At 44.7% G+C, this 22935-nt stretch overlaps 12 protein-coding genes across 12 annotated transcripts; 6 read left to right on the top strand and 6 right to left on the bottom strand.

The window, feature by feature from the left end:
• Positions 1-906: 906 nt before the first annotated feature.
• Positions 907-2731, bottom strand: BBOV_III002230 (tetratricopeptide repeat (TPR) domain containing protein). Its single transcript, XM_001611308.2, has 5 exons — positions 2507-2731; positions 2013-2471; positions 1239-1979; positions 994-1204; positions 907-956 (listed from the first exon to the last, which is right to left on the bottom strand). The coding sequence occupies exons 1-5, from the start codon at positions 2714-2716 to the stop codon at positions 937-939; spliced, it is 1641 nt and encodes a 546-aa protein (XP_001611358.1). The 5' UTR covers positions 2717-2731; the 3' UTR covers positions 907-936.
• Positions 2732-2998: 267 nt separating this feature from the next.
• On the bottom strand, positions 2999-4394 carry BBOV_III002220 (uncharacterized protein). Its single transcript, XM_051767059.1, has 7 exons — positions 4123-4394; positions 3978-4088; positions 3790-3943; positions 3654-3754; positions 3497-3616; positions 3407-3462; positions 2999-3369 (listed from the first exon to the last, which is right to left on the bottom strand). Exons 1-7 carry the CDS (start codon positions 4141-4143, stop codon positions 3114-3116), a joined length of 819 nt encoding a protein of 272 aa, XP_051623407.1. The 5' UTR covers positions 4144-4394; the 3' UTR covers positions 2999-3113.
• Positions 4395-4522: 128 nt separating this feature from the next.
• Positions 4523-6672, top strand: BBOV_III002210 (MYND finger family protein). The gene has a single exon (XM_001611306.2). It carries the CDS (start codon positions 5098-5100, stop codon positions 6655-6657), a length of 1560 nt encoding a protein of 519 aa, XP_001611356.1. The 5' UTR covers positions 4523-5097; the 3' UTR covers positions 6658-6672.
• Positions 6673-6929: 257 nt separating this feature from the next.
• Positions 6930-7510, bottom strand: BBOV_III002205 (Cytochrome c oxidase biogenesis protein Cmc1 like family protein). The gene is made up of 5 exons (XM_051767475.1): positions 7444-7510; positions 7360-7407; positions 7259-7325; positions 7086-7200; positions 6930-7052 (listed from the first exon to the last, which is right to left on the bottom strand). The coding sequence occupies exons 1-5, from the start codon at positions 7493-7495 to the stop codon at positions 6945-6947; spliced, it is 390 nt and encodes a 129-aa protein (XP_051623731.1). The 5' UTR covers positions 7496-7510; the 3' UTR covers positions 6930-6944.
• BBOV_III002200 (uncharacterized protein) lies at positions 7506-8821 on the bottom strand. Its single transcript, XM_001611305.2, has one exon. It carries the CDS (start codon positions 8481-8483, stop codon positions 7521-7523), a length of 963 nt encoding a protein of 320 aa, XP_001611355.1. The 5' UTR covers positions 8484-8821; the 3' UTR covers positions 7506-7520.
• Positions 8822-9303: 482 nt separating this feature from the next.
• On the top strand, positions 9304-10813 carry BBOV_III002190 (uncharacterized protein). Its single transcript, XM_001611304.2, has 4 exons — positions 9304-9408; positions 9443-9585; positions 9687-9859; positions 9924-10813. The coding sequence occupies exons 1-4, from the start codon at positions 9356-9358 to the stop codon at positions 10734-10736; spliced, it is 1182 nt and encodes a 393-aa protein (XP_001611354.1). The 5' UTR covers positions 9304-9355; the 3' UTR covers positions 10737-10813.
• Positions 10716-11774, bottom strand: BBOV_III002180 (Cwf15/Cwc15 cell cycle control family protein). Its single transcript, XM_001611303.2, has 3 exons — positions 11423-11774; positions 10861-11389; positions 10716-10801 (listed from the first exon to the last, which is right to left on the bottom strand). The coding sequence occupies exons 1-3, from the start codon at positions 11475-11477 to the stop codon at positions 10738-10740; spliced, it is 648 nt and encodes a 215-aa protein (XP_001611353.2). The 5' UTR covers positions 11478-11774; the 3' UTR covers positions 10716-10737.
• Positions 11775-11891: 117 nt separating this feature from the next.
• BBOV_III002170 (uncharacterized protein) lies at positions 11892-13639 on the top strand. Its single transcript, XM_001611302.2, has 3 exons — positions 11892-12050; positions 12086-13390; positions 13427-13639. Exons 1-3 carry the CDS (start codon positions 11985-11987, stop codon positions 13631-13633), a joined length of 1578 nt encoding a protein of 525 aa, XP_001611352.1. The 5' UTR covers positions 11892-11984; the 3' UTR covers positions 13634-13639.
• A 46-nt stretch (positions 13640-13685) lies between these two features.
• BBOV_III002160 (DNA polymerase alpha/epsilon subunit B family protein) lies at positions 13686-15698 on the top strand. The gene is made up of 6 exons (XM_001611301.2): positions 13686-13767; positions 13803-14136; positions 14271-14660; positions 14695-14906; positions 14941-15241; positions 15277-15698. Exons 1-6 carry the CDS (start codon positions 13711-13713, stop codon positions 15666-15668), a joined length of 1686 nt encoding a protein of 561 aa, XP_001611351.1. The 5' UTR covers positions 13686-13710; the 3' UTR covers positions 15669-15698.
• A 33-nt stretch (positions 15699-15731) lies between these two features.
• BBOV_III002150 (uncharacterized protein) lies at positions 15732-18533 on the top strand. The gene is made up of 4 exons (XM_001611300.2): positions 15732-15895; positions 15930-16083; positions 16157-16244; positions 16279-18533. The coding sequence occupies exons 1-4, from the start codon at positions 15752-15754 to the stop codon at positions 18530-18532; spliced, it is 2640 nt and encodes an 879-aa protein (XP_001611350.1). The 5' UTR covers positions 15732-15751; the 3' UTR covers position 18533.
• On the top strand, positions 18534-19307 carry BBOV_III002145 (uncharacterized protein). Its single transcript, XM_051767570.1, has 3 exons — positions 18534-18777; positions 18813-18877; positions 18913-19307. The coding sequence occupies exons 1-3, from the start codon at positions 18535-18537 to the stop codon at positions 19265-19267; spliced, it is 663 nt and encodes a 220-aa protein (XP_051623735.1). The 5' UTR covers position 18534; the 3' UTR covers positions 19268-19307.
• Positions 19244-22394, bottom strand: BBOV_III002140 (putative integral membrane protein). Its single transcript, XM_001611299.2, has 4 exons — positions 20919-22394; positions 19942-20865; positions 19777-19906; positions 19244-19627 (listed from the first exon to the last, which is right to left on the bottom strand). Exons 1-4 carry the CDS (start codon positions 21820-21822, stop codon positions 19264-19266), a joined length of 2322 nt encoding a protein of 773 aa, XP_001611349.2. The 5' UTR covers positions 21823-22394; the 3' UTR covers positions 19244-19263.
• Between the last annotated feature and the right edge of the window lie 541 nt (positions 22395-22935).

The following is a 22935-nucleotide window of genomic DNA, read 5'->3' as shown; positions in this document are numbered from 1 at the left end:
AACGGTGTGTATGTCTTATTTGTATGGGGTATGCAAACAATCGTCATTTACTCCAACACCGGGTAAATATTGCTAGTGGTAGGTTACCCGGCTTTCGCTGTAACCCTTCGGGGGGGTGCTGGTGGGAACTCGTCGAACTGTCATGTTGAGGCGTGATCACCGTGTGGCCGTCTGGTGTGGGCGGGAGTCGACTCTGGTGGCTTCCCGTAGGGGTGGCTTCCGAGCCGTTGAATGCGGCGGACCGCTTGAGGCTGGCAACAGAGCAGAGAAAAGCTTCAGCTTCTGCTACACAGCAGATCGCGGCTCACAGTGCGCGCATTCCACCATCGTCAGGTCCTTCGCCGCGGACCTCCCAGCGTTTTATTGCCGATATTGACACAAATTATACACATATAACTAGGCATTAATGGGGGCTGTTTTAACGTATTTTCAGCTGTATTTTGGATCTTCTGACGGTCTTCGAGCGTTGTCTTGACGACGTCCCGCACGTTGTTACATACCCTTTCACACCATCGTGGTACCAAATTGAAATGTTTATATATACTTCCTTATGCTGTCTTGTCTTATTATTGGATAAGTCTCTATCAATTCTATGGCTTTCAGCAAGTTGTATTCCAATGCTTATCACATCCATTGGGTATCGGTCTAGTTTACTCCAATAGTTATGCATTATTTCTTATTGTTACTGACTAATTTCCGCATTGAGTCAGTATTTAAAAGCTTGTCAAACGGTATGCTTATTTGGAACACTTAGTATTCAACAATACGTCACGTAGCATTGTGTTGGAAGTCAGATAGATGGAAATCCGCACTAGTAGACTAATCTAGAGTTGTCTTTGGTTGGCGTTCAAAGAATAATAGACTAAAGTGACTTGTTATGCAAATGCCATGAGTTACACCTAACTTTCGCATATGACATTAAAATATTTTCGATGTTCAAGCTGTACGCAGTATACCTGGATACGATTATACTTTTGTTACAGTATAACTTACCGCAAGCCATTAGTTTCTGTATACCTTTTGCTATCTTAGGATCGCTGAGGTACTCATTCATTGCTGCTGGGTTCTCCGACAGACGCTTGAGTATTATCTGGAACTGTGGGTCACCCAGCATCTGTTGGACCTCGGGGTCAGCCATAGCCTGGCGGTACTGTTCCTCATCGACTGTTCCAGACTGCGACATGGCTTGAATCTTGGCCATGCACTATAGAATGTCACTATGGTAAATACTAACTTACGTCGTACTTCCCGGTGATGCATTCTTGATTATTGGGATCCAATGCCAAACCCTTGTCATAGGCTTCCAAGGCCTTGCTATACTCCTTCAGCAGTACGTGAAGGTTTCCCTTCCTAGCCCATGCCTTCACAAAAGTAGGGTCCATTTCAACAGCCTTGTTACAGTCTGCCAATGCACTCGGGTACTCGCCCAGCTTGGTAAGTGCGGCTGCCCTGTTGGTGTACAGCTTGATGTCTGATGGGTTGCGGCGAATAGCCTCATCATACTCCTTCTTGGCCTCAGGGAATTGGAATTTCTTGAAGAATGCATTTCCCTTTTCGCGGTGTTCCTCTGCTTTCTGAGGGTCGATGTATGCTTCACGCTCTTTCTTTTCCTTCAGACGCTCAACCTCGTTCATAGCGCAGCGCGTGTTCCTGTTGTTGTCCTCAAGGAGTGATTTCTGATAAGCGGCCAGCGCGGCGTCATAGTCCTCCATCTTTGTGTAGCACGATCCCAGACGATTATAGATCTTTGAAATTACTAAGAAATCAGCCTTGACTTCATATCGGCGGTCGATAGCTGCATTGCAAGTGGCAATGCACTTGGCGTAATCACCCATCTCCAGGTACACCGCGGCCTTATTGTTCTCCAACAATAGGTTATCAGGGTCATGTTCTATAGCTTTCTTATACATTTCCAGTGCCTCCTCGAAGCGCTTTTGCTTGTAGAGCTTGTTACCTTCCTCTTTGTACTCCTTAGCTTTCTACAGAATTGATACTTTGAAATATGAACATACCTGCTGGTCCTCAGAGAGGGGTTCCTCCTTAGGCTTTGGTTCCTCTTTCTTTTCGGGCTGTTTTGGCTGAGGAGGTTCAGGTGTCTCCTCAGGTTGAGGCATACCCGAAGCCATCTGAATGTAGGCCATGATTCCTTCCCTGATGGCTGGATTGGGGTCCATCATCACATGCTGGAGGCTTTGAGGGTTTGTTTTCAAACCGCTAATCATCCTGCACAGATTCATGACGTATGATGGGTCCTGTTGCTGGTATTGCTGCAGCTTGGGGTTAGTAGCCACCAATTGCGACATGGCTGCTGAAAGGTACATGAACTCAGGGTCAGATGCACTTTCAACTTCGCGTAACCCCGACATCAAGGGCTCATTAGCTGGATCTATCTTTAACCCTTCTTGATATGCAGTTCTAGCCTCTTGTAAACGTCCTAGTTTGTATAAAGCAAGACCCTTTCTTGAGTAACCCTGTAAAATGTTACATTTATACTGGATATACCTACTTTAGGCCAATCTGGTTTCAGTGATACGCACTGATTGGCATCGTCTAGTGCCTCTTGAAATCTCTGTAATGAAGCGTAAGCTCCGGATCGATTAGAATACAGGATTCCATCAGAGGGATTAGCTTGAATTGCCGCAGTGAAGTGTTGCACTGCATCAAGGAACCTTCCAGCCTTAAAGGCTTCATTTCCAAGCTGCTTATGATCTGCCATTATGACTAACTAATTTGACACACCTATTGTTAATGTCTGTCTGTTGACGCGTCGTTAGCGGGTCTCCCCAGGCATGCTTCACCAACATACGCAGTTGGGAGGCTTAATAAATTCAATTCTTATGGCATTTATACCTAATGTGTACATCTAAAGTTGCAAATCTGTATGATTGCATTCCGTTTGTATATGTCTATCTGTATAACGAGATATCTATGCCTTGGTATACCGCGATCCAGCGTTGTAGCGATTATGCTGTTAACACTATGTTATCTACCCTGTAACCTTCCAAGGAGCACGATTTAGGTTCCCGCGTGGCAAGGTGTAATAGTATCTATATTCAAGGAGCGTGGAGTTGGTGCCTTTTAAAGGATACTTTGAGATAGGTCACATTTGATCTTCAGTTTTTTCGGTGTTTACTTCGTGCTTTCCCCCCCCGTGTTGTCTTGTTCCTATGCTCCGTGGCTGGTACTGACACTTGTTGGCAGGTAGACTCTAATGTATCTTCGACTCGATTTTCGTGAGCTGTTGCTGAAACAGTTCCATTACCAGCCACTGGCCTTATCATGCCGTCACTCATTCCATGTTGTGAATCCTTCTTCGTGCTGCCGTCAATCCTTTTCTGATTCTTCTGCATTGCTATTTTCTTCATACGCCTGTAGTTATTCTCCAAGGGAGTGAAAACTAACTCACCGCAACTCATCCCGGACGTGAGTCAGGAACATGCCACGTTCTTGTGCGATTTTAGCCTGGGACATTGGTAGCGTATAACCTAGCACTTACATGTACATAAGCGTAACCAGTGGTATATTTGGGCGCTGCGTGTTCGTCAACACCCAGTGCCATAGCAACCTTGATATCGGCTTCAGACTCCATGCGACGCTTGTAAAACATACGTTCAGTCTGCATAGGATGATTCTTGTGAATACACTAGACAAACCTTCTCGAAAGCCTCCTTTTGGGACATTCCCCGATTCATCAAATGCAACTGGTTACCAACAAATTGCATTACGGGATGATCCGCAGTGTAGTTATCCAATCCTGTAATATAATGGCGACCTTATCAATTATCCTACCCTTTTGCCACTGATTGGCTGGATTATAGCACCCTTCAAACCGTAGGTGTGGGTACTTCCTTAGCAAAGTGTCTATTAGCGGCAGGTACGGATTACGTACTGCCCTATCGGTATGTAACATATTCCTGGTTTCCAGTGGCGGAGCACGTTCAACCTGTTTGTTATGAGTCACTAACGTCCTAGATTACCCATTCCAGCCATCTAGGGCGTTCGCAAGTCCCGCTTTGCACCAGTTTACGCATACGGTCCAGAATATCCCATCGCAAGCGGCGTCGGATTGCAAAGTTGGAGCCCGTAATCTGTACAATCTAACAAATGCGTTGTACCACTTACATGAACAGCGCCTTTACCCATTGCAGCTACCAATAAGCAGTGTTATATAGTATTGCTTTCTCAACGTCCTGCATTACCATAACAGCAGTCGCCACTAAACCCTGTCTTTATATACTCCAAAGTTGATATTAACAATGTTATCTATGGAATGCATACAATCTATTACTTCACAGTCTGATGCATACCACTACTATAGCGCTGTTATATGAATCCCAAATATTGAGGTCTACATATTGCACATGTTACGAATGACTGTTAAATAGATATAAACAGAGTAATACAATTGTGTAGTAGGAATCCTTGTATATGCTACTAATGGTGTGATGTGACCTGAGATAACGCCCGAGTGATGAGGTACTGACAATGACCACACTTATGGTAATGGTCAACACATTTTTACCAAAGTGAATCCACATTGTAAAATGGGCAATTGACTACTTTGGGCAGGGTTACATTACTTTCTTATAGACCCAAAGGGCAATGTTTTCGTTACATCATGGAATGGAAGTCCTACACACACTGGATATATATTAACGGGAAATAGGGACGCTTCTACTACACAGTGACTTTGAACTCGTTTAACACTATCGCAAAACTGTAAGACAGCTGTATATCGAAGAAGACAGGCATTAACTGGATAGGAGTAACCTGTATCATATTACGTCTTACTACAAAACATAATTAGACATGTATTTTCCAGGTGCTGTACATAGTTACACAACATGATGTGGCGTCACTGATAGGTCTAGATATATCCAAGTAATGAGTGGTAACACCAAAGCACGGACTATATTGGATATGTCACTTTCATTTTTGATCTCTCAGGAGAATTGAGGGCACACTATCCACCTGAGTATTGTTTGCTCTATGCCATGCTGATGACTGAACTCCTATACCGTTTTTACAGCCTATGTTTACCCATTGTAACCCGTAGACAATAATTCAAGGCACTGTTTTCCCCTCTTTTACTATGCAATGATGAACAATCAATTGTATAGAAGCGCTTTGTTGATTCCCAGAGCCAATGAGGATGATCAGGCATTCCAAAGGGTTACGGAACCACCACCAACGGGCGAATCTGCTACTTCAGCAACCCATGTAGAGGCATATCCTTCATGCCAAAGCAATGATGATTTACAGCATTTAAAAGACTTGTTTTTCCACTCTAAGTTAAATCCTAACTTCGATTGGGTTGGCTTATGTCTGGTCCACCAACATGATTACAAGTTCTGGGCGAATGTAACCCATACTTTGGGTATGTTAATTCTAAAGACACTGTTCAATTCTGATGTTCCATTTGAAGACTCACATGCTTTTGGGCTATCGGATTGTAACTATGTTAATGGTGTAAAAGTACGTGCAGCCTTTGTTTTACTCGGAGGTTTACTTTCAAATCGTTTGCCGGGTTCCCTTAGATTGATCGTTCGCGGTAATGGATATCAGTTTTTCGAGCATCGTATAGGCCGACTATTGCGTGATATTCCCGATTTTGACGAAGATGCCATCTGCTTTAACATGAATGCGTTGCGTACACTACTCCCATTTCTTCAGGAATGTACGACAGTAAGACTCAATTCGCTATGCCACCGATTCATTACATCGGGCTTCTGGCGTGTGATGTGGATGGAGGTTGGCATGGGTCTAAAATCAGCTTGCAGCACTCAGCGCTTGAAGTTATTTTGTAACTTCCTCGAGTTAGCATCCACTATATTCTTCGGATCGAGGTCATCCACTTTCTTTAAACGAATGTACACTTCCTGTGCCAATTCCCTTTGGGACCCGGTGGTACTTGTACTTTCCTGGGCATTGGGTCCAAGGGCATGCTGCAACATGGTAACATTCGTGGCAGACATACTGCTCATGAGTCATCAAGATGGATGTTTGGATGATTTGCCTGGTAGTTGTTTGGATTCTCTCCATAAATGCATTACAACAACCGTTTCCGAGGGTGAGTCATACCTCGAGTTATATGACAGCCAGACACTCGATGAACGAAATGAATTCCGACACCACTATGCCACTATCGCCGTCAGTATGCTGAAATCACTGGATAAAGTACTGACGTGCCAAAAAAATCGCACAATAGAAATGGCACTGGGTGATCTATATGATATAAGTTCCTTGGGTACTGCCAAGATGACGTTACCACCATTCCCGGGTTCCACTGAACAAACAGGCCCAAAGTTCGACTTTTCGGAATGGCGTGTATTTCCTAGGGTATTACCATGCTTCAACAAAGAATGCACGCGCATACTTCATTTAGACATGCCTGAGCTTCATATAGATGGCGAGTTGCCTGATTTCCGTTATTGCGATCAATGTGGGATTCCCAGTTACTGTAGCGCAGAATGCGCATCAGCTCATTGGGATTCATATCATAAAGAGGTATGTGGGTTTTTCCGGGCACCTCCTACATTTGCCCGTTTTATGCCACATTCACCCGATGATGGCATTGTTGTCCTTCAAACCATGGAAGACAACTGGATGATGACGCCTTTCATTGACGAGAAGGGCAATTTATTAACACTCTTTTAATATCGTACTATATAGTATTTTTCTGGGAGAAGTACAATAAGCACTACGTTATCTTTTCTATGGTCATTTACATGTAATAACATAAATTCTGATATGAATACAAAACAAAGTGACAATCACGGAACTATCTATATATCACTAAATCCACGTAATAAAACCTCGTTCTACACTACTGCAGCGGTCAAGGGAATTATAAAACTACATTTAGTTACATTTGCTGTTATCGGTTGCTATGCAATCCTAAACAACCGTAATGCTACAATAGAGAGTCTTTAGGTGGCGATATGCTAGTTATCCTGGTGCTCTACTTGTCGTTTAAGGAAGGATGGTACAACAAAACTATCTCCTGATTTTAGGCGTTCTTCCATGATCTTTTGCTGGTATTCCGGGGTGTTCTACTGAGTATTACAATCTATTTTGCGACATACCAACTGCTGTTCATAATGCTTGATACATTTTTTCATACGTTCGGCATCTTCCCTGCACCTGAACATTGGGAATCTATTTCCCGTGTAGCAGTTGATGTAATCATCAAGTTCTGACCTGTAGACATCATAGGGTACTTTGTTACTAAGCAACAAGAATACAGCTACTTCCATACCTGCAAAGGTCCCTTACACGTTGTCCAATGATTCGTGTAACTTCTTGTCGTTCCTTTGCGAGTTTGTCTGCGTGATGTTGTTCACTCGATATTCCACCTACAATCGGCCTCACGGAACTCTAGATACGACATGGGTGTGTCATCGTTAGCTATGTATGTATATAGACTACAATATTATTGGTTACCCTTGCGTAATTTCTGCGCAATACGCACATACAGCGGAGGCTGTTGCTCCATAGGTGTGTAGGTTAGGAGATTTGCCCTAATTTTCAAAGAACTTCTTTGAAACGCTGCACGTGGAGCTTGTGAGTGAAAAGATGTGTTCGTTGATGAGGGGCATCGCCTTCCCTAGCACAAGTTTGGCCTTAGGGGGCGCGTTTTTACGTGCCTTGTTATTTTGCGTTGACGGATAGAATCCAGCAAGAAGGCCGCTCTCCCAGCCTTTAATAAGGCCTGTTGTATCTTCTGGATGTGTGAAGTACTGGGCTTCTAGCGTGGCAATTTTGTCATCCAGATGTGTCACATCAGCTCGTGTCTTGTTAAGTACCTTGACAATGGTATCCTGAAGTCGAGAACATTTACGTTTCCGACGTCGGCGTTCATCATCATCGGGGAATACGGTGACACTATACGCTGATTGGGAGAGCGAGTCAATATCCTGGAGGTCCGACTGCGCCTTTGCGATATCCTCGGCGTTCAACGCCTCATCTAGTAATGTTGAATCAATTAAAGTGGGTTTGCGATGAGCACTTCCTTCTGTGTCGCCTTTAGAAGTGTCTGTTGAAGGCCTACTTGCACGTTTGTTTGAGGAGTTGTTATCTATGTTCTTCTTTTCTGGTTCTACGTTATCCTCCGTTTTACTGCTGGAGCGTGATAGGTCTGACGTAGCTTCACCACCATCACTAGCATCTTGTTCTGATCCTTTTCCACGTGCAGTACGTTTTCGAGGGGCCTTTGTGGCCCCTCTGTTAGGGCAACGCTGTGATGACGTCGACACCAATTCCGATTTCGAATCAACACGGTTATTATCTCTTGTTACACTGTTTTTTCTGTTGGCCTTGGTCAATATTGGTGTGACAGTGGCGTCGTTGACCGTCAACTCTCTTTTTTGGCGAGAAAAGGGTTGTCTACGTTGTTCTCTTCCTGAGTACTCCTGCACGGCGGCAGCGTCACCGTATCCAGTACGCTCACCGCGTAAGAGTAGTGTACTAGGCGATGCCGACATTACTCGGCAATCCTAGACAGTGTGTGCCGTGAGTGACCGGTGTTTGGTGATCACAGGGCATGGTTTTGTGTGCGTCCACAAGTTAGGGTCGCACATCAGCGTTTTAACAATTTGTTACAGACTGTAGCCGGGGTAGCTAGTTCCCCCGGACAGTCTCCGTCTTGCCAAGGGCGCTATTAGAGCACCTTTCGGTTTATTCGACGAATTAGGCTATTGTGCGCAGTTAAGCCTCACATGTCACGGGTATATCACACATTTCCCGGGGTTTGACGCCCCGTTTGGTAGCTTTATTTTACTCTTAAAACATTGCAAAGGTGTGGCCTGATCTGGTTATTACCGGAAAGGCATTCATCGCATATCATCGATCTACGCGTATGTGTCGCCCCCGTTTTGTCGTCTGTTCCTCTGTCAGCCTATCATAGGGGTTTTAGGGATCACCATTTTTTGTTTATGTGTGTTTGATGTGTAATATTGAGTGTAGTTTCTTTGTCGTCGTTTACATATGCATTCAACATCATGTCTAATTAGCAGCGTATACGTCATGTCTATGAGTTGCGGCAATCTAAGACTACGATATAGAACTATGAACTCCTGCATATGCTTTGTTATGACTCTGTTAAACCTAAATTCAACGTAGAATCGTAATGGTTCACTGATAAGCTCTGACGAGTTATGTTGCGATGCGTAAAGGGATATTCGTTCATTCCAGACATATATTAGTACATATACACCTTGTACATCACATATGAATTTAATAAATATTAAATGTTTCTCTAGTAGTTGTTCACCCTCTAGCTTGTCGATGTCATGTCGTGTGGCATTTGATCTACACTGTGTAGGGATTCTTTCTTTTTTTTTTGTTGATTTCCAAAATGGCTCCCAAAGATAAAGCTCCTCAAGAGGAGCCTCGTGTGCTCTTGGGAAGGTAGTTATATACCATGATGTGTTAACTTTTGTAGGCCTCGCAACAACCTGAAGATGGGTTTGGTCGGTTTACCAAATGTAGGGAAATCTACTACATTCAATCTGTTATCTAAGCAGATGGTACCTGCTGAGAACTTTCCATTTTGCACTATTAACCCTCACGAGGCTGTAATCAACGGTATGTATCACTCTGAGTTCACATTTTCGTTCTATTCTATTCACAATAGTTTTTTAAATCTACATTTTCGGTGAAATTCGATTACTATAATTATTCCACAGTACCGGATGAGCGTTTCAAGCACTTATGCAAGGTTTTTCAACCAAAGAAGGAGATTGCAGCTTCGTTGTCTATTTTTGATATCGCCGGTTTAGTTAGGGGTGCTCACAAGGGTGAGGGTCTGGGTAATGCATTTTTGTCACATATTGATGCTGTTGATGGCATTTATCATGTGGTAAGTTACTTTCAGCTGGGTAGAACCTATAACCAAAGTTACTTTTATGTTAATGTAATCCCAGGTTCGTGGTTTTGAGGATGATGATATTATCCACACTGATGGTGAGGTCAACCCTATAAACGACCTCGAGACTATTAACCAGGAGTTGATTTTGAAGGATCTGGACAAGTGCACCAAGGCGTTGGTAGAGATTAATAAGGTTTACCAGCGTAACATGAAAATAAAGTCTAAGAAGGAGGAGCTGGACACTATGACTAAGGCTAAGGAGGTTCTCGAGAAGAACCAGTGGATATCTCAGGCATCTTGGAAGGCTTCTGAGGTACCTATTCTGAATGAGTACAACTTCCTTACTGCTAAGCCTGTGGTATATTTGGTTAATTTAAGTGAGAAGGACTTTGTTCGTCAGAAGAACAAGTGGTTGCCTAAGATTGCGAAATGGGTGGCTGACAATAACCCCGGTCCCATTGTTCCTTACAGTGCCCAATTTGAATCGGCGCTTGAGGCTTTTGACACTGATGATGCTCGTGAAGCCTACTTAAAGGACAAGAATGGTGCTACTAGCAAGATTGACAAGATTATTGCGAGCGGTTACAATTGCTTGAACCTGATTCATTACTTCACCTGTGGTCCCGATGAGGTCAGGTGTTGGACTATTCGCAAGGGTACCAAGGCTCCTCAGGCTGCTGGTGTCATCCATACAGACTTTGAGCGTGGTTTCATTTGTGCCGAGACTTATAACTACACTGACATCGTTGAGTTTGGCTCTGAGAGTGACGTCAAGGGCAACGGTCGTTATTTACAGAAGGGCAAGGACTACGTAGTGCAAGATGGTGACATTATATTTTTCAAGTTCAACGTGACTAACAAGAAGTGATCTATGATATGTACTTGTGTAGGAACCTTCGGTGGAATTCACTTCTCACCATATCGTTGACGAACCTGTATACCGCCGTTAATGATAGAAATACTATAGTCTATAGCACTATATAGTAACTTACTCCTTCTTTTCTTTGACTTCACGATTAGGGTTTTTGAATACAACATCTTCATCCCATCTTCTTGTTTGTGTTGTTTTGGCTAGCAGTGGGTTTTGGCTCAGTATTCGTTCCCTGCCTTCTTCTGATTCTAAAGTTGCTTTTATTTCACGTTGTCTTGCTTCTTCCTTCTCAGCCTTTATCTTCTCGAGTTCACGCATTAGCATGGCTTCATCGTCATCTTCCGAGTCTGACCCTTCGTTAGCTGGGCAGTCATCTGAATCCTCGGGGAATTCATTTACATCTTGGTTAAGCAACTTGACTGCATCTTCCAGTGGTATAAAGTTACGCGTCACACCGATACGTTCTTCCAGTTCATTTTTTTCACGGTGTTCACGTTCTTTGTTTTCCAGATGTTCGCTCAACTTGCGTTTGTGATCTGCTGTTTTTTGTGCCTTGTTTTCTGTACTGTCTATTTCCAGGGGTGCTCTGCGCTTTAATTCCGAATGCGACGGCAGATCGCGACTCGATACCTTAAAAGTACCGAAGTTGGCTGAGAATATCATAAAACTCTATAGCAACGTACCTCCTGGTGACCTGCCTATGGCATTATGCCACGTTGGCCGATGTGCCGTGGACATTGCGATTATGATATTTACTTGAAAGTGGTCACCACGACTGAATCGTTCCAATCCAAATTTACCCAGCAAATAAGACGGTATGATGCTACTTCCCCGGGTATTTATATAATCTACACGTCGACACTGACGCCGAAGTCTTGGAATTCAATCCATAAAGTTAGCAAAGGTCTATTTTTAGTGTTCATAGCATGTAGGCAGATCTTCGAGCTGTAGCTATACTTGCGATATGACAATGTATTCAAAAGCAATTTCCAACTTTAGTAACTAGATATCGTGACGCCAGATTTTGATATCAATTAAAAAATCAAACATGTGTGGTTTTATAACTTCTATTATCCATCTTAGGTCACGCTTCTTTATGCAACAACACTACATCTGATAACACTCGAATGCCAATCTGAGGTTTACTTTAACAATTTATATATTCCACATTTGTGCTATAATCTGTATCGCTATTGAGATGGTTTTCGTTTAGTTTGTGTTGTTGAATATGGCAGTACCGTAACAATGTCTACTGAAATCAGGAATACAAAGGCGTTTCACGCCAAATCGTTTGGTTCTACAGCTGAAAAGGTGTGTATATACTATATGATTTGATATGTTTCCAGGCTCGCCATGCGTTGTCTAAGCGTAACGTTGAGCGTTATAAGAAATTGAAGCATGATGCTCTATCGGAGTTGGAAGCCACTTCAGTTTTACACATAAATGAACCTGGTTACTTAGAACCCGAGGAGGGTGAACGCACATACCACATATCGCAGTCTGAATTGTTGAAATCAGTTGATGTTGGCACTAAGCGCAAGGTGTTTAACTTACAATTATCGCTGGGACCTTACTTTGCCAACTACACTCGTGATGGTCGTCATATGTTGCTTGGTGGTTCCAAGGGTCAATTGGCTTTATTTGACATTATTGACATGAAGCCATTTTTTGACATATCGGTGAAGCAGACTATTCGTGCTGTTCAATTCCTTGATAACCATGAGTTAATGGCTGTTGCTCAGAAGAAGTATGTCCACATTTACGACAACCATGGTATGGAAGTGTACGTGTTGCGTGACTTGGGTTTGACCTATCAACTTGACTACATGGCTCCGTTTTGGTTGCTTACATCCATTGGTGAATTTGGTGAGTTAGCATGGCAGGACGTTTCTAGCGGGCAGGTGGTAGCTCGTTACAAAACCCGCAAGGGTCCATGCCGTTTGATGCGTCACAACAAGGATAACGGTGTTGTTCATCTAGGCCATGGGAATGGCGTGGTTACTTTGTGGACACCTAACCAGGGACGCCCAGCTGTTGAGATGCTAGCTCACCGCGGCCCTGTTGTATCTATGGCCATACACCAGAATTATATGGCAACATCTGGGTTCGACGGTTACTGGAGTACCTGGGACTTGCGTAATTATTCTAAATCTATCCATGTGAATTTCATTGGGAAGACACCTCCTCAGGCTATGACAGTCAGTCAAACTGGTATTCTCGGTATGGCTTTGGGTGGCCGTGTGGAGTTTTACCGCGATGTGTTTACGGCTCAGACTGTGAAGGCACCTGGTCTGTATCTTCGCCACATGTATCATGGTGACCAGGTTAATGACATACAGTTCCAGCCGTTTGAAGATATATGTGCAGTGGGTACAGGCACTGGTTTTTCTACAATGCTAGTTCCCGGTGCTGGAATTGCTAACTTTGATGCCTATGAGCCCAATCCTTACGAGTCTAGCAGTAAGAGGCAGGTGCAGCGTCTGTTGGACAAGATTCCGTATGACACTATGACCTTAAAGCACGTTGACGTTGGTGACTACAACCGTGACCATATGGAGGCTGTTGTTGATGATAAGGTTGACAGTGGCGGCACAGCTTTGATGAACCGCCGTAAGAGGCGCAAGCCATTGAAGGCGTCCACTGCCCAGAAGGTAGGTTAACTATCTATAGTTGCATATATGTTACAGTTGACGAAGTACGAACGCACATTCCAGCGAAGACAGCAGGCTGCTAAGGACCGGTTGAAGAGATTACGCAGCCTTGACGTAGCTCCTGAGGAGGCCAAGCGTCGCGTTGTTGACGCGTTGACCTATAAGGATTCGGATGGTGGGCGCCGTGTTAAAGGTGATGTGGATGGCGCTGCGTTATCGCGCTTCAAGCGCGCTAGCGATTAGACTTTATAGTGTAAAATCATTATCCTATCGAAACCACATGTAGTATACATACACACGTTTTGAATAGTGTTTTAAATATGGACACTGACGTGTATAACGATGAGGTGTCCATCGGAAATGTATCTGAGATTCTGGTAGGTAGTGTGCGAGTGGATGTCATACAGTTCAGCGCTCAGCGCTGGATTCCAGCGTCAAGTGGTCTCTACTTGATGAGCTGGTAGAGCGTTTAGAGGAGATTGGCGCCAATTCTCGTGAGTTGATGAAAGTCAACAAGTGGTTGATGGAGCAGTTGGAGTTGGCAAGTAGTCGTGGCGCCCTAAGTCCCGAGGAAGCTAAGAGAGCTCAGGTAGCTGAACAACTGCTTCGATTCGTGGAGTCTAAGGACGCCCAGCGTCAAGTTACTGTCGAAGAGATATATCTTCGCAGAGCTCCTGTTGTAGACAATGGCAGCACCGAGTTGAAGCGTGGTGTCGAGACGTCTAACAAGTCAAGCATGTCAGTAGGTTGGTCACAGGATTTAGTGCCGCTATGTTGTCATCCCAGTGACTTGCGTAGTATCTGCTTTTTTAGTAGACTGTTGCAGTGTGATATGCTAGTGTCAATGTTACATTGGCATGTATTCTGTATTGTTCTGCAGACATATTGGACCCCGTCCCCGAATACAAGTGTACGACAACATCGGCGGCTGCAGTTGATGCCTGCATCAATGACAAGATATCGCGATTCTCCAATTTGTTTAAGAATTTCTGTACTTCCAATGGTGTACCATGTGATTTTAAACCCCTAAAGAATTATACTGACCACGAAGTTACTGTGTACGGTCGTATAGGCTCTGAGGGCGACGTTCCTATAGATGCTTTGAATGTGACTATCCAGGGCACTCGTGTGTTTGACTATGGTGTGAAGGCGCAAGTGACCAACGTTCATTCCATGGACAATGTTTGTTTGTTTCCCGGTCAGATGGCTGCACTGACAGGAAAATGTTTTGAGGATGAGTTTGGTGTACGTTACGTGGCGTCTAAAATACGTAGGTTGGTACCAAGAGTGTGTATATATTACAGATTGTGGAATACCGGCTCCTGAGCCTGTATATCCCAACTACACCAGTCAGCGTTTCCAGGGAGAGAACGTGCATATATCGGTGGTTCGCGGGTGCCTCTTAACGGAAACATTGGAGCCTGTGAATTTTGCGCACGTTTTCAGCAAAATTAAGCGTGATCGGCCTCATATAGTGTTCATTATGGGCCCTTTTGTCAGTGTTCGTCAGATGGCGGTACGTTACTTTAACGTAGTTTCATGTACCTTAGGCTGACGGTGAAGGTCTGAGTCGCATTGGGGATATAGTGTATATATACAAGCGGTTTTTCCATGAAATCGCTATACTCGCTGAGGTAAACCAGCTTAAGGCTACTCGTTTCTTCGTAGTGCCGCATTGCTATGATGTGTTATCTGGGTTCCCGTTACCGCAGCCACCGTTGGATGCAGCGGGCTCACTTTTCAACGACATTGATTACCCAGAGAATGTATCATTCCTTTCAAATCCAGCATATGTCAGGGTTAATGGAATTCTCATTGCGGTAACATCGTGTGATCCTATTTCTGGCATCGGTATGTTTGTTTATTACTGGAATAATTAACCACAGCAAACAACATGGTATGCATACCCAATGAACACAGGACTAGGCGTGTTTGTGAGCAGTTACTGTTACAACGGTCGTTCTACCCTGGTTATCCAGCCTCGATGCTACCTGCGGAGTACGCTGTTGATCATGATATGATAAAATATCTTGAGTTTACGGAAGAAACAATCCCCGATTTGTTTTTATTTGCGGGTGTGTCGGATTCTGAGCCTTTTGTGGAGTTCGCGGGGTCAAGGGGATTTGTCGGATGCCATAGCGCGTCGGTGCCTAAGGACGATGTACTCAGATCTTCTATAGATATATACATAGCACCTCAGGAGGCTGATACAGCGCCGATACGTTCTGTTGAGATTGAACAGAGGCTGTCCGTTCTCCTTACCCTGTGGCGCGGGTGATTGGGGACGTGCGACCATACACAACTATAATTTCACATATAATTACTACGCACAGTGCATTGGCACGTGACGTTATATAACTGATGGCAGATGAAGCCAACCGGGATGCGCTAGACGCGATTGAGGTAGAATTACGTCGCGAGCCTCGACTACAGAAGGCACACCCTGTGAATGGCATCCCAGCTTCTTGTAGAAGGGTGAAGCTTTATGAGCTCTATGGCACCAATGTATGTGGTTTCCAATTGATTTAGCATTGTATAGGAAGCCTGGGTTGACAAAGGCACTGGTTACTGCCATATTAAGGAAACCGGTGACGAAGACAGCCCTCAAATAGTTATTGAGCTTGAACAGGACGGCAAGACCATTAAAGTGGTTTCCAATATACAGAGTAATACCAATTATTCATCTCAAAATGGTATGTGTCATTTAGATGCTGCATAAGTACGGCATATATCTGTGCTATGTGCTCTCGTGTAATATATTTGCAGACTCCATTATTATATGGCAAGAGAGTGGCGATGAGCGTCTTCACAGGGCGCTATCGTTCCAGAATGTGGTTGGACACAAGTCGTTTTGGTATGTAGGCATCTGTGGTAGCTAATATCTGTAGGAGTTACATCAGCGGCTTAGTTGACGAGAAGCGTATTCAAGGGTGCAAGGAACGTGACGGTACGGGTATAGATGGTGATGTTGAGAACGATGGCGACAAGTCGTCTCCGAATAGTTCCATGGTTGATGACGCCCATTCACCCAAGCTTGGTGCTAAATGTGGCACTGGTTATCGTGCGCTACCGACCCCGTCAGCGCCTGAGCTCCGGAAGCTGGAGACTACTATTGACGCCATGTTGGCGCAGGCGTCGTTGTCCGACTTGATATTCATGGACCTACTTGAGAAGAAGTGGCTTTTGGAGGCCTTTACCGTGATGAACCGCTGTGTAGATATCGGTGACCTATCCACCCTATCGGCTATAGCTTCTGTAATGTCCAGGCTTATGCTAAATTGGTGTGGCAACCTTGAGTTAATGCACGTGTTCGTCAGTGACGATATATTTTTTGACCTCTTGCGTGCTTTTGAATATGACGGCGAGTTGCTATCACAGAACTTAAGTCTGGAGCATGTAAAGTTTTTCAAGGAGCATGTGAAGCACCATGACGTTGTAGTTTTGGGCAACCCTGCTTTCTACAAGTTGGTTCACTCCAGCTATCGCATTGAGTACCTCAAGGATGTAGTGCTCCCAAGGCAGCTTGATGAATTTGCTATTCAGCGATTGAATAGCGTGATTTTTTCCAATACCAATGAGATACTGAACACTATATCCAGTGACGGTCGTGGTTTTGTCGAGTCGTTGAAGGATCAGTTGGCCAACAACTACATGGCTGCAATGTTGCTTAGGGAGCTGCTGAGCACCGCTAGGTGTTCCCAAGGCGTGAATCAACCAGATCGCATTTCATTATTACTCCTGATTAAGCACAGTCAGCTATTAAACGAGCTTTCGGGTTACCTTGACAATACGGCCCCGGCCTGCAAGAACTTTGAGGAGACCATTAAGCCTATAAACGACCATGCGGAGCGTGAATACAACTCGCTAAAGTGCACTTTTGTATCTTCACAAAACCACCGTCCCGATCTTTTGGGCAGCCGGCGTCACCATTTAGTTGACCCCGTGGCACTGGCCGTTGAGATTTTCAACCTATGCCTGGAGGTATTCCCCTCAATTGTTAGGACCGCTGTCTTTTCAGATGCTGAGGCTAAGGGCGAGCCAGCCTTGCTATTTGCGCTTTGCGACGTCCTTGCGACCAATGCCCATGAAGGTGTACAGACACAGACCAAGGATATCTTCGTACGGTTGCTGGACCCCAAGAACATGGACTTGCCCGAGAAGGATGAGATGTGCTCACTATTCTATGATAACGGCGTTTTGGACTGCATAGTTGACAGAATATTCGGTCCTAACGTCCCAGATTCGAGGATAATACGTGTTGCGAAGGTGCACGCCATTGACCTGCTTTCGCTATGTGCCAAGGAGCATAGGCACAGGTTCAAGCTCCGTGTACAGAGCCACAAGCTGCCTCTACGCGTGCTTTCAAGCTGTTTACGGCCGTTTGACAAGTTTGTTGCTGTGGGAGCCATGAAGTTCCTTCACGTGTGCATCAAGATGAAGGATGTGAGTGTCGAGCGCCACATTACCAAGTACCATTTGCTTAGACCGGTAATGTGGATACTGAAGACAAAGGTAAACCCTGGCAAGGACGGTGGATGCATGCTTGAAAGTGTATGTCTAGGCATATTAAACACTATCGACAGCTGGGCCCTTGATGGGCTGGTTTACTCCTTATTCGAGGACCCGTTTTGCACTGCCATCTACTTAGAGCTGAAGCGTTGCTACTCACACTGCTGCGAGAACTTTGTGTTCAACAACATGGAGCGTATGTTTCGTTTCTCTAGGGTCGGTGGTCAGGAGGACAACAGCAAGAAACGTAGCATTTTTGTGGACCCCGATAGGTGGTTCGAGGAAGATGATGAGGATGACTCAGACCAGGTTAAGCAAAATACATCGCACTCTGGAGGCAATTTGGTCGACGGATACGATGACGACGATGACTACAGTGCTAAACGAGGTCTCATGAGCGTTGATAAGTCACTAGTATCAACATCTATACACGACGATAACGGGGATGACGAGGTGATGGAGCCTTTACACAAGGTACGGCGTAAAGGCCCTGAGGACAAGGTTGAGCTCTTTGACTTCACCTTTAAAGCGGCCAAGAGCACTAAGATCAATGTGTTACTGGATATTGGTCGTAAGAAGCCCCCTTCAGGCGAAAGCCTCGCGAGTGACTTTGTCTTAGATTCAAGCGATTGAAAATGAAATCGATATACACCGCTATTAAATACAGCGAACCTGATAAATACTACCTATCATATATAAGTTTTGGCGATAGTGAGGTGCCGGCTCCGGTGCCCAGCGGGCTCGGCAACACAGACTTCCTTCCCGAAGAAAGGGTGGCGTCTACGTTTGCTAGGCTAACTGGTATAACAGAAGACACTGCACTCGCGCTGCTTAGGGGCACTGCTAAGATAGAAGACGTGCCTGAGCTGGAATACTGTGTATGCAACTATCAGAACCCAGACATGACATTTAGGTACCCCTTAAACAGTCACAGAAAACAGTAGTCAACGGCCTGTATTACTACAGTTTGCCAAACGGGTATGTTGGTAATTCGTTTATTTATGTTACCACAGTATACACCTGGTTGGACTTGATGAGCAGCATGACGCAGTGAAGTTGATAAACAGTGGAGGCAGCGTGGATGCCGTGGAGTACCCGCCGGAGGTCACCGATGTAATATGCTATACCAAGGGTAGTAAGAAGCGCAGCAGGCGGCAGGTGATACCCTCTGGCACTGCATGTATATTGCACATGCCGGACCCCGTGACCATAACTTTACCTGATGATGTACGTCGTTTCGACGTTATAGAGACTAACCAACGTCTTGTGAACGACCCTAGTCTGCTGGCAAAGCCCGATGAAGGGTGGATACTAATGTTAATGGACAAGACCAAGACTTGCAGGCAACCTAAGCATAAGAGAAATTAGAGGAATGTGATGTTTCTCTGGTACTTTTTGAATATCCAGTGTCCCGGACCCAATGGCGTGGTGCTTGTGTTAGCCTGTTCGTAGGCTGACAGCTTATTGTACTTGAGTCTCTGCGAGCGTGTTTCTCGCAGGATGTCTACGAACAGTGCCTGCTTATTCACAGCCTCGATGTTTGCACGTCGTACTGCAAGTGAGCATAGCATGTAGTTGGCCATGAGCAGTATGTTAAGCACATAGAACGTGATAGCAAAGGAGTAGCCGTACCTGTGGTTGCACACCATCATAAGGACGCAGTAAGCCCTGATCATGAACGTCCGTATCAGGGTGTTCTTGTGGCTGCTTTCAATAGCACGGTCGAGCCTGCGAGGTATGAACATATCGCAGGAAAGAGTGGTGCGGCACTGCATCTAGAAATGTGAGATGACAGTGCCCGCTTGCACTCATCGGTGTTTGATCAGGTATGAAACACTTTTTAATCTACACGTTTCGATTTTATCTAAGCAACGTACCTTATTGCCTTGATAATATTAGGGCCCACCAGCAGTGAGTGCACTGACGGTGGTACCAGCATCATTATAGCATTGGTCAGCAGAAGTAGCGATGCCAAGGATATGGCACATGATTCATCCTTGCCAGAAGCTGCCAAACGTTGTCACCTCACTAGCGTGACTTACCGTCGTCGTTAACAGTGAAAGCCCCGTTAATTAGTTTAACGGAGTCACTGAGTATATCGGCGCCGTCCGAACTAACGAGCGAAGGGTTGATGTAGAATATGTAGCTCTTGCCCAGCGTTAGACATAGAAATGGATAAAGCCCGCTTAACAAGTTCATAAAAGGTCTTGCTCCCAGGAGGAAGAACAAGTAGTCGCGCGGAGTGCCCATGGTGTGTTCGGCGATAAAGCTTAGTATATGCAGCGCGGGCACAAACTCAGATAGCGATAGCAGAACGAATGAGAACGATACCAAGTTAACCAGTACCTGGAATGATACCAATATGGCGCCAGTTACTGGACCCAGTAGGGACCAGCATACGAAGTTAACCATACTGGCGGCGATAATTAGACCCGGTGCCACTTGGAGGCATAGCGGCAGGTTAGTATAGGAGACGTGCGATAACGACCGGAAGTCAAACAAACCAATGTACGAATTGACCTCGGAAGGACTTAACCTGTAGAATAGAATCACTATGGTAACCTCAACGGCCCATACAACGATGTGAGGTATGGCTACCATGGCATTTTGCCACAAAGAAAGCTTCAATGTAGAGTCAAGCAGATGAGCCATCTCACACTTGCTGCCGACACGCATGGTGAGCAGTATCTTCTGCATCAGGCGCTTTAAAGTTACCGCGCTTACACGGAATCCATATGGAATAGTGATGCGTGTGATACCACCGGCAAGGTCCTGAGTACCGCGAAGGGTGCGTTTGCGATCTGAGTTTGTAGGTGTTTCGTAAAGCGGCGAGACCGCATCGGCATTAAACCTTAGGAAGGACCGCCGCTGCTCGCTTTTGTAGGTATCAGTGTCGTCATCAAGGACTGACGGACGCTCCTCTTCAGTGATGCCGTCGCCAGTTACTCCAATCTGCTTCTCAGCATCTGCAGATAGTTACCACAGTAACACGAAGGCATTTCTAATATAATAAACCTACCCTGGTTGCCAAGGGTCTTGGAGTAATCCAAAGTACTGATACCGATTGAGCAGTGCCGTATGCGACTACTCTGTATCATGATGAAGCATACGTTCTTCAGGAGGAAGGGTGTGAAAACAGCGTGCTTAGCAAGCATGAGCCAAGCAACTGTGCGGAATATGCCAAACGGTATGTCAACGAAGAATATACCGACTATGGCTGCGTACTTGCGACAGTAGTAAATATCACTCGCACTGTAAGAGTCACCCTTGAAACCGACATCGCCCTTGGACTTCGAGCTGTTGCTCATCCTAGGGAAGCTGTAGGAATGGAGAAAAACAGTTATTGCAATCACCACACCACAGAAGGCCTCCATAATATAGTCATTGTGGTAGAAGGCAGTAGGTATCTTGAGGTAAATGTGGCACATGTCAATAACATCCAAAAGATCAAGTGATACATGGATTACCATGTCAGTGTGCATCAAACGTTCTGAAGATATACAGTTGAGACCACCGTAAAGGTGGCATCCCGCACGAAATGACATTAACACATACAGGGTTGGCATTAATAGCAGCAGGAGAAGTATCTCCGTAGAAGCTCCGCAGGAAGCACCTATTAGAATGCCAGGCTTGGTTATGTAAACAGGGAACACAATATAATATAGTACCAGTATTTTCACGGTCATCATACGGCTGTACATGATCCAGCAGTTGGCACCACGAATGCCGATCATCTTTGGTACGGTGTAGAACACCCAGTTAAAAAAACAGACGGCATCCAGTATTGTCAAATATAGGCACCATGATTGGCTCTTGTACATGTAGTGCATGAGGCCCACCTGTTGGAGAATAAAAAGAAGCAGACACAAAACGTAAGAAACCTTACGCCAAGGTATAAACTCAGACCTTTCCTGAGCCATCATGGTTCACAAGCTCTATACCCAGACAACAGTAGTGGTACACGTGAGATACTACATCCGCCCCGGGTCACTGTATATACCCATGTATGAGCTAACGTAACGAATTGTAACCCTGCAGTACTATACGGGATAGTTCCTCTCTATTGTTATACCAAAGCAACGTTCTTCAGTAGCTCATAGGACATTATCCATATGATACAACTTAGCGCTCGTATTACCCAGTTAAGTAACAATGCCATTCCTCTCTACGAAGGATACTCCTCAAACCTGAATCCAAGTCCTATTGTTGATGTATGCAGAAAGGAAAGCCGGGAATAGCCTTCAACGTTTGCCATCGATTGCATCATGGGACGGGCCATAAAGCGGATAGACAAAAAACATAACAACGGTTTGAATAAGATACAATAGTAATGTACAACTACTTAACAACTGTACACAATTTAATATGACACACAGAGAACACAGCGACGAGTCTAGTACCACGGAAGATGTGTATACTTCACTGTAGACAGGTTACATGAAACTTATATACATCAACATAACTGTTATCCTACGGCACAAAAATGTATGTAATGCCTAAATGTGTAATGAATGAACGGCATTCATATCGACACGGTATCTCATCAAACGTGATCGCATTTACACTATGTTATCAACGTGATATAGTAAATAATGCCACTTTATGTAACGGTATAGAATAAAGATAGTGCTTCCAAAGACAAACCAAAAGTCAGCACTGTACACATTGACCTAGGTGGAGTCGCATGTCGATTGACACAGTGGCCACATGTATGATTCCTGTATATAAACGAATTACATACCCACTAGAGCATCTGTTGTCCAACTCTAAGGATTCCAAATAAACTCGGTGCAAAGAAGATCGTGCACACGGGAGTGATTAGACTTAGGAGCAACACATGGCGTATAGAAGTAATGAAGACGATGTAACGCCGTTATATGACGATATGTAAACGACAGAGTTTACAATAAAATGGAACCATAACAAAACCAATGGAAGATTGATGTTCACACAGATGGTCATGGCATAGCGAGGTGTGACACACTACCGAAAGAAGACAAAGCAGATTTCAACCATATGGAATCCAAATGGAATAT

The sequence above is a fragment of the Babesia bovis genome, chromosome 3, assembly GCF_000165395.2.
Source record: "Babesia bovis T2Bo chromosome 3, whole genome shotgun sequence".
NCBI classification, from domain to species: Eukaryota; Apicomplexa; class Aconoidasida; order Piroplasmida; family Babesiidae; genus Babesia; species Babesia bovis.
This window is presented reverse-complemented; position numbering and strand designations above follow the sequence as displayed.

Coding starts and splice junctions, on each gene's coding strand:
- BBOV_III002210 (XM_001611306.2), top strand. CDS start 5,098: ATGATGAACAATCAATTGTATAGAAGCGCTTTGTTGATTCCCAGAGCC.
- BBOV_III002180 (XM_001611303.2), bottom strand. CDS start 11,477: ATGTCCACGGCACATCGGCCAACGTGGCATAATGCCATAGGCAGGTCA. Junction 11,390..11,422: donor CATAGGCAGGTCACCAGGAG/GTACGTTGCTAT, acceptor TGATATTCTCAG/CCAACTTCGGTACTTTTAAG. Junction 10,802..10,860: donor GAAGTCAAAGAAAAGAAGGA/GTAAGTTACTAT, acceptor GGCGGTATACAG/GTTCGTCAACGATATGGTGA.
- BBOV_III002140 (XM_001611299.2), bottom strand. CDS start 21,822: ATGATGGCTCAGGAAAGGTCTGAGTTTATACCTTGGCGTAAGGTTTCT. Junction 20,866..20,918: donor CAAGACCCTTGGCAACCAGG/GTAGGTTTATTA, acceptor AACTATCTGCAG/ATGCTGAGAAGCAGATTGGA. Junction 19,907..19,941: donor TTTCACTGTTAACGACGACG/GTAAGTCACGCT, acceptor AACGTTTGGCAG/CTTCTGGCAAGGATGAATCA.
- BBOV_III002230 (XM_001611308.2), bottom strand. CDS start 2,716: ATGGCAGATCATAAGCAGCTTGGAAATGAAGCCTTTAAGGCTGGAAGG. Junction 2,472..2,506: donor TGAAACCAGATTGGCCTAAA/GTAGGTATATCC, acceptor AACATTTTACAG/GGTTACTCAAGAAAGGGTCT. Junction 1,980..2,012: donor CCCTCTCTGAGGACCAGCAG/GTATGTTCATAT, acceptor TCAATTCTGTAG/AAAGCTAAGGAGTACAAAGA.
- BBOV_III002145 (XM_051767570.1), top strand. CDS start 18,535: ATGAAATCGATATACACCGCTATTAAATACAGCGAACCTGATAAATAC. Junction 18,778..18,812: donor TGCCTGAGCTGGAATACTGT/GTATGCAACTAT, acceptor CATGACATTTAG/GTACCCCTTAAACAGTCACA. Junction 18,878..18,912: donor TACTACAGTTTGCCAAACGG/GTATGTTGGTAA, acceptor ATGTTACCACAG/TATACACCTGGTTGGACTTG.
- BBOV_III002190 (XM_001611304.2), top strand. CDS start 9,356: ATGGCTCCCAAAGATAAAGCTCCTCAAGAGGAGCCTCGTGTGCTCTTG. Junction 9,586..9,686: donor TCACGAGGCTGTAATCAACG/GTATGTATCACT, acceptor ATTATTCCACAG/TACCGGATGAGCGTTTCAAG. Junction 9,860..9,923: donor TTGATGGCATTTATCATGTG/GTAAGTTACTTT, acceptor ATGTAATCCCAG/GTTCGTGGTTTTGAGGATGA.
- BBOV_III002170 (XM_001611302.2), top strand. CDS start 11,985: ATGTCTACTGAAATCAGGAATACAAAGGCGTTTCACGCCAAATCGTTT. Junction 12,051..12,085: donor TTGGTTCTACAGCTGAAAAG/GTGTGTATATAC, acceptor ATATGTTTCCAG/GCTCGCCATGCGTTGTCTAA. Junction 13,391..13,426: donor AGGCGTCCACTGCCCAGAAG/GTAGGTTAACTA, acceptor TATATGTTACAG/TTGACGAAGTACGAACGCAC.
- BBOV_III002160 (XM_001611301.2), top strand. CDS start 13,711: ATGGACACTGACGTGTATAACGATGAGGTGTCCATCGGAAATGTATCT. Junction 14,137..14,270: donor CAAGTCAAGCATGTCAGTAG/GTTGGTCACAGG, acceptor ATTGTTCTGCAG/ACATATTGGACCCCGTCCCC. Junction 14,907..14,940: donor TCAGTGTTCGTCAGATGGCG/GTACGTTACTTT, acceptor CATGTACCTTAG/GCTGACGGTGAAGGTCTGAG.
- BBOV_III002205 (XM_051767475.1), bottom strand. CDS start 7,495: ATGGAGCAACAGCCTCCGCTGTATGTGCGTATTGCGCAGAAATTACGC. Junction 7,408..7,443: donor TGCGCAGAAATTACGCAAGG/GTAACCAATAAT, acceptor ATACATACATAG/CTAACGATGACACACCCATG. Junction 7,053..7,085: donor AGCATTATGAACAGCAGTTG/GTATGTCGCAAA, acceptor AATACTCAGTAG/AACACCCCGGAATACCAGCA.
- BBOV_III002220 (XM_051767059.1), bottom strand. CDS start 4,143: ATGGGTAAAGGCGCTGTTCAT. Junction 3,755..3,789: donor AGCCAATCAGTGGCAAAAGG/GTAGGATAATTG, acceptor ATTATATTACAG/GATTGGATAACTACACTGCG. Junction 3,463..3,496: donor CTGGTTACGCTTATGTACAT/GTAAGTGCTAGG, acceptor CCAATGTCCCAG/GCTAAAATCGCACAAGAACG.
- BBOV_III002150 (XM_001611300.2), top strand. CDS start 15,752: ATGGCAGATGAAGCCAACCGGGATGCGCTAGACGCGATTGAGGTAGAA. Junction 16,084..16,156: donor CAATTATTCATCTCAAAATG/GTATGTGTCATT, acceptor ATATATTTGCAG/ACTCCATTATTATATGGCAA. Junction 16,245..16,278: donor GTTGGACACAAGTCGTTTTG/GTATGTAGGCAT, acceptor TAATATCTGTAG/GAGTTACATCAGCGGCTTAG.
- BBOV_III002200 (XM_001611305.2), bottom strand. CDS start 8,483: ATGTCGGCATCGCCTAGTACACTACTCTTACGCGGTGAGCGTACTGGA.